The sequence below is a fragment of the Mus caroli genome, chromosome 2 (assembly GCF_900094665.2).
Source record: "Mus caroli chromosome 2, CAROLI_EIJ_v1.1, whole genome shotgun sequence".
In the NCBI taxonomy this organism is placed as follows: domain Eukaryota; kingdom Metazoa; phylum Chordata; class Mammalia; order Rodentia; family Muridae; genus Mus; species Mus caroli.
Genome location: NC_034571.1, coordinates 6,707,450 through 6,722,758, shown reverse-complemented (window position 1 = coordinate 6,722,758; position 15,309 = coordinate 6,707,450). Strand labels below are relative to the sequence as shown.

At 42.2% G+C, this 15,309-nt stretch overlaps 1 protein-coding gene across 1 annotated transcript in view; it reads right to left on the bottom strand.

Annotated features, from left to right (window-relative positions):
* Nucleotides 1–15,309, bottom strand: part of Itih5 (inter-alpha-trypsin inhibitor heavy chain 5) — a 96,239-nt gene that overhangs the window by 58,927 nt on the left and 22,003 nt on the right. Inside the window, exons 4-6 of the mRNA XM_021156172.2 lie at nucleotides 12,126–12,289; nucleotides 10,675–10,776; nucleotides 7,412–7,662 (exon numbers count right to left, since the gene is read on the bottom strand). Of these exons, the coding sequence (XP_021011831.1) occupies nucleotides 7,412–7,662; nucleotides 10,675–10,776; nucleotides 12,126–12,289 (517 nt within the window). The remainder of the gene's footprint in view (nucleotides 1–7,411; nucleotides 7,663–10,674; nucleotides 10,777–12,125; nucleotides 12,290–15,309) is intronic.

Genomic DNA, 15,309 nt, shown 5'->3' with positions numbered 1-15,309 from the left:
TCCCTCTCCCTCTCCCTCTCCCTCTCCCTCTCCCTCTCTCTCGTCTCTCTGTCTCCATAGTCACAATTTTGACATGGTCAATGTACCTAAATTCTTCTGGGAAGCCTGAAGTGGTGACTCCCGGCCTTTGCTAAGCATAAGAAGGACACTACAATTTTGAAGGTATCTTCCCATTATCTAAAGGACAGGGAGTCGATTAGTGCATGCTTGGGGCTGAGGCGGTAACAGGGTGATTACATATGGGTATAGATATTTGGGAGTGATGCAAGTGTTCTAAACTTAGACTGCTGATGGTTGTGCAATTCCACAAACACTAAAATGCAATAAGCTGTATCCTTAAGGCGAGTTCATTTTATACTATGAAATTAAATTGCAATTTAAAATAATAAGCTGGACATGGTAGTGCATACCTGCAAACCCAACACTAGGGAAATTGATGAAGGAGGATCCTGAGTTTGAGGCCAACCTCAGCTCCAAGTAAGAGCTTATCTGTCTTAGTTTTGGTTTTATTTCTGTGAACAGACACAATGACCAAGGCAACTCTTATAAAGAACAGTTAAACTCTTTAAAGAATTTAACTGCAGCTGGCTCACGGTTTCAAAGGTTCAGTCAAGTGTCATCATGGTAAGAAGCATGACAGCATGCAGGCAGACATGGTACTAGAGGAGCAAGGGTTCTACATCTTGATCCAAAGGCAGCCAGGAGGGGTCTGTCTTCGGGCAGCCAGGAGGAGGCTCTCTTTCACACTGAGCAGACCTTGAGCATAAGACCTCAAAGCCCACCTCCACAGTGATGTACTTCCTCCAACAAGGCCACACCTCCTAATAGTGCCACTGCTCATGGGCCCAGAGTATTCAAATCACCACACTATCTCAAGAAAATAAACAAAGTAGAAAGAGAAAGTTGGTCAGGAAGAAATCCTGATAAAGACAGTAGGCCAAGTGCTATGAGCAGAACAGCAGGCTGTTTATGAGATAAACGTATAAGCATGGTGTGCTGCTGGTCATTTCCCTCATTTCCATAACAGAATACTTTATAAAAGCAACTCAAGAAAAGGTTTTTATTTTATCTGACAATTGAGGGTACAATCCATCATAGCTGGGGAGTCAGGGCATCAGGAGAGTGAAGTGGTTGGTCACTGTGGTGGACATAGAATGGGAGTCATAGGCTCATATATTTGGATGCTTGGTGTGTAGTTCATAGTATTGTTTGGGAAGAATTAGAAGATGATGTGGTCTTGTTTGAGGAGGTGTGGCCTTGTTGGAAGAGGTGTGCCATTGGAGTGGGCTTTGAGGTTTCAAAAGCCCATGCCATTCCCAGATAGCTACTGTCTCTCTGCCTCCAGTCTGTGGATTGAGATGTAAGCCCTTAGGTACTGCCTCAGTACTGTGCCTGCCTGCCTGCTTGCTGCCATGATGATCATAAACTCTAACCCTCAGGAACCAGGAGCTCCAATAAACATTTTCTCTTATAGGTTGCCTTGATCATGTAGACTCTTCACAGCCACAGAAAAGTAATTGTCCAGACTCAGAGGCAGAGGGAAATAATGCTGGTGCTCAGCCTGATTTTTTCATTCAGTTTAAGATCCCAGCTCACGAGATAGTACTACCTGCATTTGGAGTAAATCGTGCCATGAGGTTCAACTTTTTTCTGAAATACACACATAAATACACACAAAGGTTGTTTCCAAGGGGATTCAAGTTGAGAATGAAGATTAACCATCATGCAGGGAAAATGGAATAGAGAGCCCTAACTAATACACATCTGAAATAATTGCCTCAGTGCACAGCTGGAAGAACATTCATCCCAGCTAGCCATGTCCCAGGAAAGGTTTCATTCCAAACAATACCACATGCTGCATAATAGCCATGAAGCCTGTGACAGTCCATGTACAGATGTGACAATGATTCTGTAAAGATGATAACAAAGCGCTGGGCGGTGCTGGCGCATGCCTTTAATCCCAGCTCTTGGGAGGCAGAGGCAGTCGGATTTCTGAGTTCAAGGCCAGCCTGGTCTACAGAGTGAGTTCCAGGACAGCCAGGGCTACACAGAAAAACCCTGTCTCAAAAAACAAACAAACAAACAAACAAACAAACAAACAAAAAGATGATAACAAAGCTGAAGAACTCCTGTCATCTACAGATGTAGTCTGTGATCATTCTCCCAGAAGTATAGTGTAGTTCATGACTTATGCTGCTGCACACAATTAACACACTGCCAGCTTCACAATTGCATGCACACACAATTATGTATCCTGAGCAACAGACAACTGTTACTCATCCACTTACTATATCATTCTTTTTATAATCCCTGTACTCCGAGATGCAAAAGAAAATGTTCATTGTAAAACACTGTAGTGAGCCAGAATCAAACAGTTCAACGTATGTGGGTTCAGTTCTGATTCACCAGGCAAGATAACTAAGGCAAAGGTAAAAGTCCTGCTTTTAGTATATGTTTCATTCTGTGTGTGTGTGTGTGTGTGTGTGTGTTTTGGATTCCCCTGAACTAGATAGAGTTTTCGATGCTTATGAGTCAACCTATTTGGGTGCTGGGAATTGAATTCAGATCCTTTGTAAGAGGACAGTGGATACACTTAACTGCTGAGTCACATCTCCACTTCCTCTTCCTTATATTTCTGTAAATAGCTAGGAAGATCCTTTAAGTTCCTACTCTCCATAGAAAGCAACCTCTATTTAAATAATAATAAAAAAAGGTATGTACAATGGTTAAGGGCATGAATTTGAGGTCAGATCTATTCTTAGAGATTTCTTCTATTAATAATTAAATATGAGATCTTTAATGTATTTCTGCATTTCTGTGTTGTGTATGTTTCCTTCAAGATTGAAACATTCCATCCTGCAAGATGTTCCTTAATGTAAGGAACTCCAAAGAGCTACAGGAAGTCCCTGAAACTGGCCTTTCCCTTCCAGAGTAAGCAGAGCCAAGCTGCAAAGAAGGCTCTCCTACCAGACCAGCCATCTGGAAGAAACAGGAACCCACTAGCTGCCTCGAAGAGGTTTAGACCAACTGAAGCATCTGGGAAGGACACTCTCCAACCTGTTGAGCTGGCTGCAGGCTGTGCAGTGTGCTCCAAGTTCCCAGCTTTTGTGAACTATCATATATGCTGGGGTGGGTTTTAGTGATCCAGCTGTCTTTGAATTATTTCTGCTCCTGTAAGTAGCCCCTCAACTATATTCCTGTTAGTAACCCCAATAACATTCATTGGCTCACCAAATAGGACTTTGGTGGTATCCATACTTTGGTCTGACAAAGGTTCCCTATCTGAGTGAGTAGATGTGTATGTTGCAACACCCCAGGGAAAGTTTTGTCACACAACATCTGTAAGACTTTCTTCTTTGTAAGGAAAACAAGCATGAAAAGATATGGCCTGATAAAGTGTTATAAAGGGCAAATGAGACACCACTACAGGCAACATAATCTGTCTAGTACCTAAAATGACACTTAGGCAGGATGCATCCTTCAAAATCAACACAAATAGAAATCATGCTGTTAAATTAGAACTCAGCTTCAGAGAGATCTATCTGCATGCTATTTCTTTTGTGCAAAATCTAGACTTAAAATTATTTATGCATCTATAACCATTTGTGTGTGTTTACACATATGCATATAAGACATAGAATTGGAAAGTGAATTAGGGAAAAGAAGGGAGAGATCCTAACAGAGCCAAGAAACCACAGAGTAATGGAAATTTGTGGGGAGAAAGGAGAAAGGGGGACTAGCTTGATAGATGAAAGGGAACCAGCAAGAAGGAGGGAGGGGTGTGAGGGAGGAGAAGGGAAAGAGGAATAAAGAAGAATAAAGTCTAATGGCATGTGTGTATGAAGATGCCATGATGAAACACAGGGCTTTTTATTCTAATCTGAAAAGTAAATAAACAATGTTTTAAAAGATGTGGTGGAGCCATAGGCCAGACTCATTTAGACAAATTGCAGACATCTGATTTCTTAATCACAGATGGATCCATAGAGAAATGAAATCCCAGTCTTGGGCTGTGCTCTCTCCGTTCCAGATCACGTTCTGGTGCAAGCCTGACTCTAGTTTGATCTTTACCCTGGATTTATTTTGAAAACACACAAGGGTGTCCAGACAAAACCACAACATCCTGTGCTCCTCACTGCTGGGGTCACCATTCTCAGGAACAACAACAGCTGGGCAGAAAAGGCCACTGGAGAATGACCGTGAGCAAGTCTGTCCCCTGCACCAGACTGGAGGACACCCCTGTGAAATCTCCATGGGCTGGAAGACCAAAGATCTGCTTTGTTACAAAGGCCTGGGAAAACATTCTTCTTAAAAATAAACAGTCTAGAAGAGATCAACAGCCTGGCAACATTCCTTGGAGATTCTAACAAACCCCCAAATATGAAAATAAGCAATGGTTTGACTGTCATAACTTATACCCTGTCCAAACATACACATAAACAGAGGCACACAAGTCCATATTCAAAGAGCTACAGAGGCACTGAAAATTAGGCAAAGCATGCATTTCAGTTGCCTTCAGGTCATCCTAAGGACATATTCTCTGCCCCTGAGTATTCATGGCAGGCAGACTGCAGAAGTTCTTCACTGAGTAGAAGACCACACCAACTCTGGGAAACTTCTCCCATTGAATAATACTTCTCCCACATATTTAAGGCTAGAAAAAAATCCCTCTGAAGTTACTATTCATGATTTATTAAATTTGAAAGCATTCTCCATTCTTTGTGGTTATCTGCTTTTATTTTCTAATTTGAAGATGCTGTGTTAGTGGTTTATAATATTCAAGAGGCATTAGATTAGATCCTACAAAGAGACAAAGGTTGATTGGAGACAGATCTACCTTTAAAGGCACTTAATATGCTTTAGGATTTCTAGAGAAAACAAATAAATACAAGTAGCATAATAATGGTAATAATAAAACAGTAATTATTAACCTCTTACTCTGGGACAAAGGATTCTGTATAACAGTGCTTCACAGTTGCCTGAGTTAGCCTCTGCCCCTGCTGCACAGACTTGGGAGCCTTGTTTTATACCACTGCAAAAATTTCCTTCCAGTTTATAACTTAGGGCATGAAGATGAAGGGTCTTAGTTCCTGCCATTTCTGAATGCCAGACACCTTGAGAACAGTTCAGGTCCAGTTTGTTTTCTGTTGTTAACGAGTGCCTGCTCAGGACTCTCCTAACAGACACTTGTACTTAACTCAGATTCTGTGCTTTTACCTGTTCATTCCCTTTCCCTTGTTCTCAAGGTCTCAGGTTCCTGAAATTTTGTCACTCCAACCCTTGTGTATGTTTCAATGTGGCTAGCTTAGTATTTGATTGGATTTGACAATCAGTTATCCTCATGTCTTAAGCATAGAAACAGACACAAGTGTTGAATACAAACTATTACTTGGAATTACTGATGATTAAAATGAGACCTCTTTGAATCATGAATGCATGAATGAATGAATGGCTCTCTGTTTCTTGTGCCTCCTTTTGGGATCTTTTCCTTCTGTTTGTTTGTTTTATTCAATTCTAATGTGTGAGTTTTTGTTTTGTCTTATTCTATTTTATTTTATGGGTTTTCCATAGAAGCCTGTTTTGTTTAGTGATGAGAGATAGAAAGGGAGTGGATCTGGATGGGAGGAACGGTGGGGAACAGCTGGGAGAAGTAGGGGGAAGGAAAATCATAATATAAGGATATATTATGTGGGAGAAAAAATCTATTTTCAATGAAAGAAAAATATGATACATGTAAATATATATTATATGTGGAAGCATCTGTATACCATCTTAAATCTTTCATAATCACTTTAATAGATTCAATGTTATTATTAAAAATAATATAAAAATTTAAGAGAAACCTGAATCTTTTCTTCTATAGAGTTAAACATGTCTGTTTCATATCATCTACAGATCAGAACACTTTTTTTCAGTACTGAGTACTGAAACTTCACACACACACTGGGAAAGTCTATTTCTCTGGATTATATCCTATCTGCCCTCAGACTTTGAAAAGTCTAGCCTTGATTTTACTTTATAGCTCAGGCTAAGCTTCCAATCCCCAACTCCAGCCTCCCAAACAGCTGGGATTATAGATGAGAGCCACGGGGCTGTCTCCAAATGCGTTTTTCTTTATTTAATCTTGGAAAGAATATAACATTGTTAACTATTTAAAACAAGATTGGGGAGCTGGAGAGATGGCTCAGAGGTTAAGTACACTGACTACTCTTCAGAGGTCCTGAGTTCAATTCCCAGCAACCACATGGTGGCTCACAGCCATCCGTAATGGGATCTGATGCCCTCTTCTGGTGTGTCTGAAGACAGCTACAGTGTACTCACATACATAAACCAAGTAAATAATTCAGGACGAGGAGGAGGAGGGAGAGGAGGAAGAAGAAGAGGAGGAAGAGGAGGAGAGGAGAAGAAGCAAAGGAAAAAGAAAATGCAGTTTTTTATTAACTTTTTTTCCATTGAGTAAACATTTCTTTTAACTTTATTACGCCCCAACTGCAGTTTCCCCCCCCCTCTTCTCCTCCCACTCCCACCACCACCACCTGCCCCCATCCCCACCTCTCATCCACTCCCCCACAGTTTCTCTTCAGAAAAAGGCAGAACTAATAAGGCCAGCCAAGGCAACCCAGTCGAGGGAAAGGTTTCCAAAGGCAGGCAACAGAGTCAGAGGCAGCTCCTGCTCACACTGTCAGAAGTCCCACAAGCAGACCAAGCCACACAAATTGTAACATATGGGTGGAGTGTCTAGGTGGGGCTCATGCATGCTCCCTGGTTGGAAGTTCAGTCTCTGTGAGCCCCTGTGGACCCAGGTGGTTGAGTTTATAGGCTTTCTTGTGGTTGACTAACACTTTGAAACTCTTGGATTCCAACCCATTCACCATAAAAAATAGATGTTTATAAAACATAATATATATAAATTATAAAATATAAAGTCATAAACCTATGCTCATAGTAAACAATCATTGTTTTATATAACTCTCTAGACTTGTTTAATATTACCAAGCTTACTGATACGTTTTGTCTTTCCCCTCATCACATGTTAAATTACTTATATCATGGCATATAACTAATTACTCCTACATCATGAAATATTTAGACTGATCAGATATTTTGTCTGATTTTATCAGACAACTTCCTGTAATATTCTCAATATTTTAGAAGTTTTATGTGCAATCAGTTCCTCGGAGTGGGGTTACAGTGTCAAAAATCTTAAATGCTTATACGTCTCTTGGTGGAATCTGGGTCTTTAAAAAAATTATACGAAGTCCTGTCTTTGCTTTGTGACTTTCTTCCAATTCCCATTAACATGCAAAGCCTTTGCAGAAGGGGCGCCATTTCTTTTTTAGAGTTCTTGAAACCCAACTCCCAGCTTTGAGCATCCCATAAGATCTGAGCACTGGCTGTAGGCCCGACTCACCTTCTGCCTTCCCACTACCCTTCTTCCTGCTGTTGTGGAGAGGCAGCACTTCCAAGGATGTGATGCCGGATCGCTCCAGGATGTTCACCTCCACAGTCAGCCTCCCCACCAACTGCTGGGGGCGCACGCTGATGCTATGCTCATATTTCCCCAGCCTCCTCTGCAGAAGCTCTTCATAACTGAGGAAGAAAGCAGCTTTGTCCTTGCTGGGAATCACTAAAGACGCTTTGAAAATGTCACTCCCGTTTTCTCTGTTAGGAAGAAAAAAAAAAAAAAAGGACCACAGTTAAGCTCAGGGGAGGGAAGGCCTGCTTCCACCCTCAGGTCACCTGCTATACTTGCCAAGGAGACTCTTGGTCAGAGCCGGATGAGAGCCCTAAGAAAAGAAAAATGAAGTCGACGGGCGCAGAGGGCGTGTCCAGAGAGCAGGAAGCCCTAGGCTCGGTCCCGTATCATAAAAAAAGAAAAGAAAATGGAAGTAAAATCTGGAAGAAGTATAAACCTACACTAAAGGAAGGAAGACTACAGTTATGGTCTGATCTGAACTGCCCATCCCTAACAGGCTCCTATGTTGGGCACTTGGTCACCAGGCAATGACGGTGTTCAGGGGTGTTGAGGAACCTTTGAGCTCAGCTGAGGAAGTGGGTCACCAATGAAAGGTCTCTGAAGAGCAATCGCTCAGCCTTCTCTTAGTAAGCAATCACTTAGCTTTCTCTTCTCCTGGCGCTGCCACCTGGAGACCCCCACCACAGACTTCACTGCACAGACGGAGCTGCTCCCATCTCCGTAGCTTCCCCACCATGGTGGATAAGACACTCTGAAACCATGAGCTAAAATAAATCTTTCCTCTCTTACAGTTGCTTCTGTAAGGTTTGTTTGCATCCTACGAAGGACCAAGGAATATTAAGTAGGAGAGAATAAAACGTCTGGCATCCCTTGCTCTCCCTGAGGCAGACCCAAGGATGTGATAAAGAGAACAGTTACAAGAGTCAGCTTGGTCAAGATGTGAATAGCGTTAGAGGTGTGGCCACGAAAATGCTTGTATTTTACATAGTTCTAAAACTGATAACAAGTTACATTTTTTTTCACCTTGGTGATTGTGTTTATCAGGAAATAAAATCAGTATGACTGTGAAAGTTATAAAATTACCACTCATTGCAAATGCTTTCAGGACTTGGGGTTCAGGTTGTCTGATTTGAGGTGGCAGAACACCAACAGTGGCTAAGAGATTCAAGAATTGTGAGTTGGTGGGGAGAATCCATTTAAATAAGAATTCTTCAGCTCAGAGCATTCTGGGAGAAGCTGCAGGAAAGAAGAGATTCAAATTGTCTGGAGGAACCTCAGATGGCTCAGCTGGTAAGAGCACTGACTGCTCTTCCAGAGGTTATGAGTTCAAATCCCAGCAACCACATGATGGCTCACAACCATCCGTAATAAGATCTGACGCCCTCTTCTGGAATGTCTGAAGACAGCTACAGTGTACTTACATATAATAGTAAATAAATCCTAAAACAAACAAACAGCCGGGCATGGTGGCGCATGCCTTTAATCCCAGCACTCGGGAGGCAGAGGCAGGTGGATTTCTGAGTTCGAGGCCAGCCTGGTCTACAAAGTGAGTTCCAGGGACAGCCAGGGCTACACAGAGAAACCCTGTCTCGAAAAACCAAAACCAAACAAACAAACAAACAAAAAAACTACAAGCTCTCAACTCAGGAGGATAAGTCAGAAAAGGAATGACAAAAGGGATCAGACATGGGGGACCAAACAAGGGAGGCCATTCCAGTCCACACACGAATGGTTCACTGAGCTCTTTGGCTCACTGTACTCCTTCCTAAAACTGGAAAGAGATACAAATATTGAGCCAGAAAAGCTTCACTCCACATTAGGCAGATTAAATGAAAAAGAAGTGACAGCAAACCCATTGAAGTAAAAACTTCAGAACATCTGATGGAAGAAACATGGGGCAGGAATGAGATTAGATCACATTCATTAGTAAAACCAGATTTGATTACGAAAGACATTGGAGGAATAACTCAAAATTCAAAGGGAAAGTTTTGGGTTGTTTTTAATCTTAAATTCCATACACAGCCAAAATACCAATCCAGACCTCAGAAAGCTTGTCCACCATTCACTCATGCTAAGAATGAGTTACTTCAGAATATACTTTCAACAAAGGTAAAGACCATTAAAGAGGAGGAAGTTGTATAATCAAAGAAATAACAAAACTAACTCAGAACAAAAGGGAGACTCCAGAGAACATGTTTTACAGCAAAATGACAAAGCAAAAGTAGGACATTGGAAGGACAGGACCCAGCCACGTTTTAAGAACTATGAAATCAGAATTTAGCCTGATCTTCCATTTATCCTGTAGCTGATGTTGGCCAAGGATGTCATTTCACAAGAAGCTCAATTATAGCTCCTCATTTTATCATTACAAACAAACTATGTGTCTTAGTAGATGTTACCAGTGACAAAATTAATTTCTATCTCCTAAGAAACAAGAAAAGCAATTAAAACTCTAGGATTTATGGCCCAACTAAATTAAGTGGTGCCATCATTTTGAATACTTCTGATTAAGACAATTTGGGACACAACTGTGGTTCAGCAAAGTGAGATTTTAATAACTTGTGAGCAAAGGAGACAGCACCCAGAGACACTGTACAGCATCCCACCTAACAGAGGTGGCACCTTAGGATTGTGAGAAGGGGGCAGGGAAGAGGGTGCATAAAAGTCCAATGAGGAATTGTTTGAGCAGGCTCAAAGCAACCAGAGCTGTGTGCAGAACCATCAATGTCACCTTGACTGGACCGCCTCTAGGCCCTGTGTCCTTGGGAACTGCAGTGTTAGGTTAAATATAGAGCAGTTTATCCTTATCTGAATATCCCCTATCTGGTACTCTGGCTTGGTTTACTTTTTAGAATCAGAATGTACCCAAGACTCATCCTCAACACAGAAGGAGCTCTTCCATTCTCACCGGCGGCAAGTCTGACCATCAAGTCCTATGATCTTTGAGAACTAGTTTCCCCAAACAATGTCGTTTTATGAATGAACAGCATCAGATTTACAAACAACCTTTTGTCTAGATATCAAAATGGCTTTCTGCAAAAGGAAAAGAAACCTTTCAATGGAAGAGTAGAGGCAGAAATAGATCTTTGTGTACTAGATAGAAACAATCAATAGCAATATTACAAAGGAATGCTGGGACTCGGTAGAGTGCGTGTTGAACAAACCTGACTCTAGATGCTTAGTTAACTGCTACTTACTCATTATCGTCTGAGGTTCTGTTCCTTTTTTCTTTTACGCTCTCACTGCTTTTCTTATCTTTCTGTGTAATTTCACCCCGATACACGTTGTCTCCTATAAGCCTAAAACACAAAATGCAGCTGTGTTACCAGCCCCAAGACAAACTCTGACATGAATCTCAGAGCCATGACAACCACAGAAAATATTTGTATGTGCCTCCAGGGTATGCAGATAGAGTGCATTCCACACTCAGCACCAGCCTTGAAGTATCAAGACCGAAGGGCAACACTCTGACCTAGGATACCCCCATAATTCATAGGAGTAAACCCCAAGATCTCAAATTCCCATGGGTAACTCTGCAGCTTGTACTTTTGCTGCATAAAAATGAAACACAAAATTCCTACCATGGTTATAACTCTTTACCTCTTAGAGCAGAATAAGAAGAAATAGATTTGAGAATATCGCTCAAGTTTTATACTGTCTCACTGTCTAAGTCTCAAATTAATCACAGCTATTTCCCTGAACTCCCTTCCCAAAGGAGCCCTTCTTGACAAGCATGATGGTGGTAATTATAACACTAGCCCTCAGGAGGCTGGGCATGAGGGATAATGGGTTCAAAGCTTGCTTGGTCTACATAATAAGACTTTGTCTTAGAAAACACAAACAAAAGCCTCTCTCAATCTTTATACCATAGTGTTCACTGCTGTCCAAAATGATCTCATTTACTAATCCATTTACTTAATTATTGACTATTTCTCCTTCACTGGAATTTCTGGAGCAGAGCAATATTTTTCTTTATTATATCAATCCCCTCAAAGAGTGCCTGTCCTAGAGTGGACATGAAGGATGGGAAAAAGAAAGAAGAGGGAGGAGGAAAGTGAAAGTTGAAGAAGAAAAGAATGGAATGAAAGAAGAAAATAGATGAGGAGAGAGAGGAAAGGGAAGGGAGGAGGGAAGAGAGGAATAGAAAGGAGGAAGAAAGGAAGGAGGGAAGGAAGGAGGGAAGGGAGGAATGGAAAGGAGAAGAGGGAGGAGGGGAAAGGAGAAGGGAAGGGAGGAGGGAAGGGAGGAAGGGAAAGGAGAAGGGAAGGGAGGAGGGAAGGGAGGAAGAGAAAGGAGAAGGGAAGGGAGGAAGGAAGGGAAAGGAGAAGGGAAGGGGGACGGGAAAGGAGGAGGGAAGGGAGGAGTGTAAGGATGTTAGGAAAAAAGTCAAGAAGGAAGGAAAGGAAACAAGGAGCTAGGAATTTAGGGAGGAAGAGGAAGGAAGAGAAGGGAGGTGACAGTGGAAGGAGAGCAGGCAAGCGACCTTCTGCTTCTTAGACCATCTATCTATAGGATATACATCTATCTATAGGATATACACATATCTATAGGATATACATTCTCACAGTTAATGGGCACCTTGTACCCTCTCACATTCACCCTGACAGTCTACAGACAACTCTCTGCCTCTGACCATAGCATCACTTACATGGTGAAGTTGGTGATGAAAGCTGATTCTGGAATCTGCATCTGGAACTCAGCCTCCTGGTCTTCAGAAGCTCTGTTGAGCATCCTGCAGGACACCGTGGTGAAGGCATAGCGGGAAATGATGGTAGACTTCACCGAAAACTCTGCCATCAAGGGCTTGGTTTTCTGTGGGAGTTAAAAGGCATGTTCTTCTCAGTGATACATGAAAATGGGTCCAAACCCTTGAGGCTGTGAGTCTTTCCCCACATGGGAAACGAAAGCTCCAGCTTGCAAAGCTTTGGGATATGAGTCCTGTGCTCTCTCGGTGTCTTGTCCTTTTACCTCTCCATTTTAACTCATTTCGCTCGTAAAAACAACTTCTATCGAATAATCAGTTCACGATATAAAACCAACTCTTCAACACTAACTTTTATAAGAGAAAACAATGGTATTCAGTTGCAAACAAAAACAAACAAACATATTAATTAGATATAGCTTGTAAATTGTTGAAGGTTTAGAAGTTCACACTATTCATTATTTCTGCTACAAACTTTTAAATCACTCTGTTGATCACACACAGCTTCAGAATGTGTCCCCCGCCCCAAGAGTGCTCAGTTTACCTTTATTTCCATATTCCCCAGAGAAAACTGTAGTCAAGGCTTTTCCCACCATCACAGCTCCATGATTATGAATCAGTCCTTATATAAATTAGCAGTAAAGACAAGAGACTACCAGGAGGTTCAGAACCAAAGTAAAAGAAAACTTAAGCCTGTAATAATTACATTTATCACCAAAGCTTCTTTCACACAGTCTATTTGTTTATTCTTTGTGTATATTTATATTGGCATGCCTGCTAGCACCCCTGTAAAAGTCATCTCTCTACTTCCCTCATGTGGGTCCCAGGGTGTAAATTCATGTCAGGAGGTTTGGAGGAAAGCCCCTTCATCCTCTCTGCCATCTTTTTGTAAGGGCAGTAACTGGTAGGAAAATTTAAGAGCTCAGTAAAACTGTTCCTTGTTTTGTTTTCCTCGTTCCTAACTACATCTGGTTACAGCTGGTAGTAGAAGCCCAAAAAGGAAGGAAGCACTCCTGAAGAAATGCGTTCCTAACCTTGATGCTCTAACTCCAGGAGGTGGCTGAGCAACTGACAGGGTTCTGGGTTGTTGCAGGCCCCCCACCCCTGCCTCCAATCTGGCTATTGAAGCCTTAACCCCCAGCGTGTTGGTGTTTAGCCGGATGTGGGTGGCCTTGACAACAGAAAGTCCAAGCTCACGACTCAGCTTTTGTTTGGTGCTCCCATCTTAGCTTGTGAATAGCCACGTTTGTGATGTGTGTATGTACAGATAGCATTTTCAGTGTGTGTGTGTGTGTGTGTGAGAGAGAGAGAGAGAGAGAGAGAGAGAGAGAGAGAGAGAGCACTCCAGTACCTCTTCTCTACGCAAACCCTCCATTCTTACCATCTTATTTAACCATTCTTACCTGTCAAGGCCACCCACGTTGTGGTGTTTTATTATGACTATTCATTCGGACAGACAAGACAGTCACCCCATGTGATCTTGGAAGCATCTCATTCTCACTTCATAGATGGCAGCAGCAAATCACACTCAGTGATGAGACACATCAGTAATGGCCCTCCAGATACAGAGATGGGACTTGGACCCAATCCCAGTTGCCCAGAGCCAACACCTGCCACCGTCAAGTGAGGCCTCCTGGCTGGGCTGTATGGTACGGCTTTACTGGTCTTTTCATGCTCAAATCCCAGATGTTCTTACTCTGGGGAAATTATACTTTCTTCTATGAAAAATACCTGAACAATTCAACCCTTGGCCACTTAGTATTTTTTTTTTTACAAACCTAGAATAGTTTTCTGAAAACACATGAATTTGTGACACATTATTATCAAGCATATTGGTCCTGTGATAGAGAAGGTCGGTACAAACCTGTTTCCAAGGAGCTACAGACAGGGCTTCTATTCCTCAAAATTATCAGAACAAGGAAAGAAAACTCAACAGGAGCTTTCTTTGCCTGATGTGTTCAACAAGTGGACATGCGTTGTGAGTGTAAGAGTGGCACCTCTGAGGGGAAAGATACCCTGGCAGTCAGGCACCAAGGAATACTACAAAGTCACAGTCACACACACACACACACACACACACACACACACACACACACACAAACTCATGGAAGAGACTTATTGGGAAAAAAGAACCCAAGAGGGTGACCATCTTAGGTGAGAAGCAGCATAGAACTGATTGAAACACAAGGTTTATGGAAGATTTCTTGTTGGGTGGTGAGGTGGGATATTTCCAGGGCAGAGATTTCCACGGTGGGGATTGGTGGGAATTAAGTTCAGAGCTTGGGATTTTTACTCTGTGGAGCCCAGGGGCTGAGTCCAGCCCTTAGCACTGTTCTGTGGGTGAAACCTCTGTGGGGGTGGAGGTCCTCAGGGGAGAAGCCATGCCACATGGTTGCCTCCAGGCGCTTACAGTAACTGCAAAATGAATATCCCCCAACTTCCACAGAAGGGTAAGCAACAGGATCCGAGCCAAGCTTAGGAACAGGAAAATGAAACTCGGCACTCGGCTGTGCTCCATGCAGGAGCGGCAGCAATACTCATCTTTTTGTCAGTTATGACGGGTTCAGGGGGAACTTCTGGTCTTTAGTGCCTGGAAAAGAAATCTGACAACTAAATGGGATGATATAAAGGATACTGTGTGTCTCTCTGAGACAGCTGGAAGACATAAACTTGACATGAAGTTTTGCTAAGTAATCATCAAGTTCTGGGGGCGGGGAGCATATTTGAAATAATTTTTTACTTAAGTAAATAATTTACTTAAAGAAGAACAATTCTACAGTTTGGTCTATGAAGGAGTTATTTTTAAATTTAAAGGATGCTGTAGGTGCCTCCTTACAGCCTAAGCACCTGGGAGATGGAGTTAGAAGGACCACAGTTAAAGTTAAAGATGGGACTCGGGGGAGAGAAGGTACAGAGAGACAGAGAGGGGACTGAGTTAGAGCATCTACAAGTTACATTGTTAAGGTGATATACAAGAGCATGTAGGTATTAGATTGTATAAAAGCTATGAGCCAGATGCCCCTGAAAGTACATAGGAACAGCTGAAGAGCTTTGTGTGGAAGATAACTGACTGGTTAGATGCATAAACCAGGGGCCTGGCCACTCCATTCTCTTTGCTAACTGAACAATA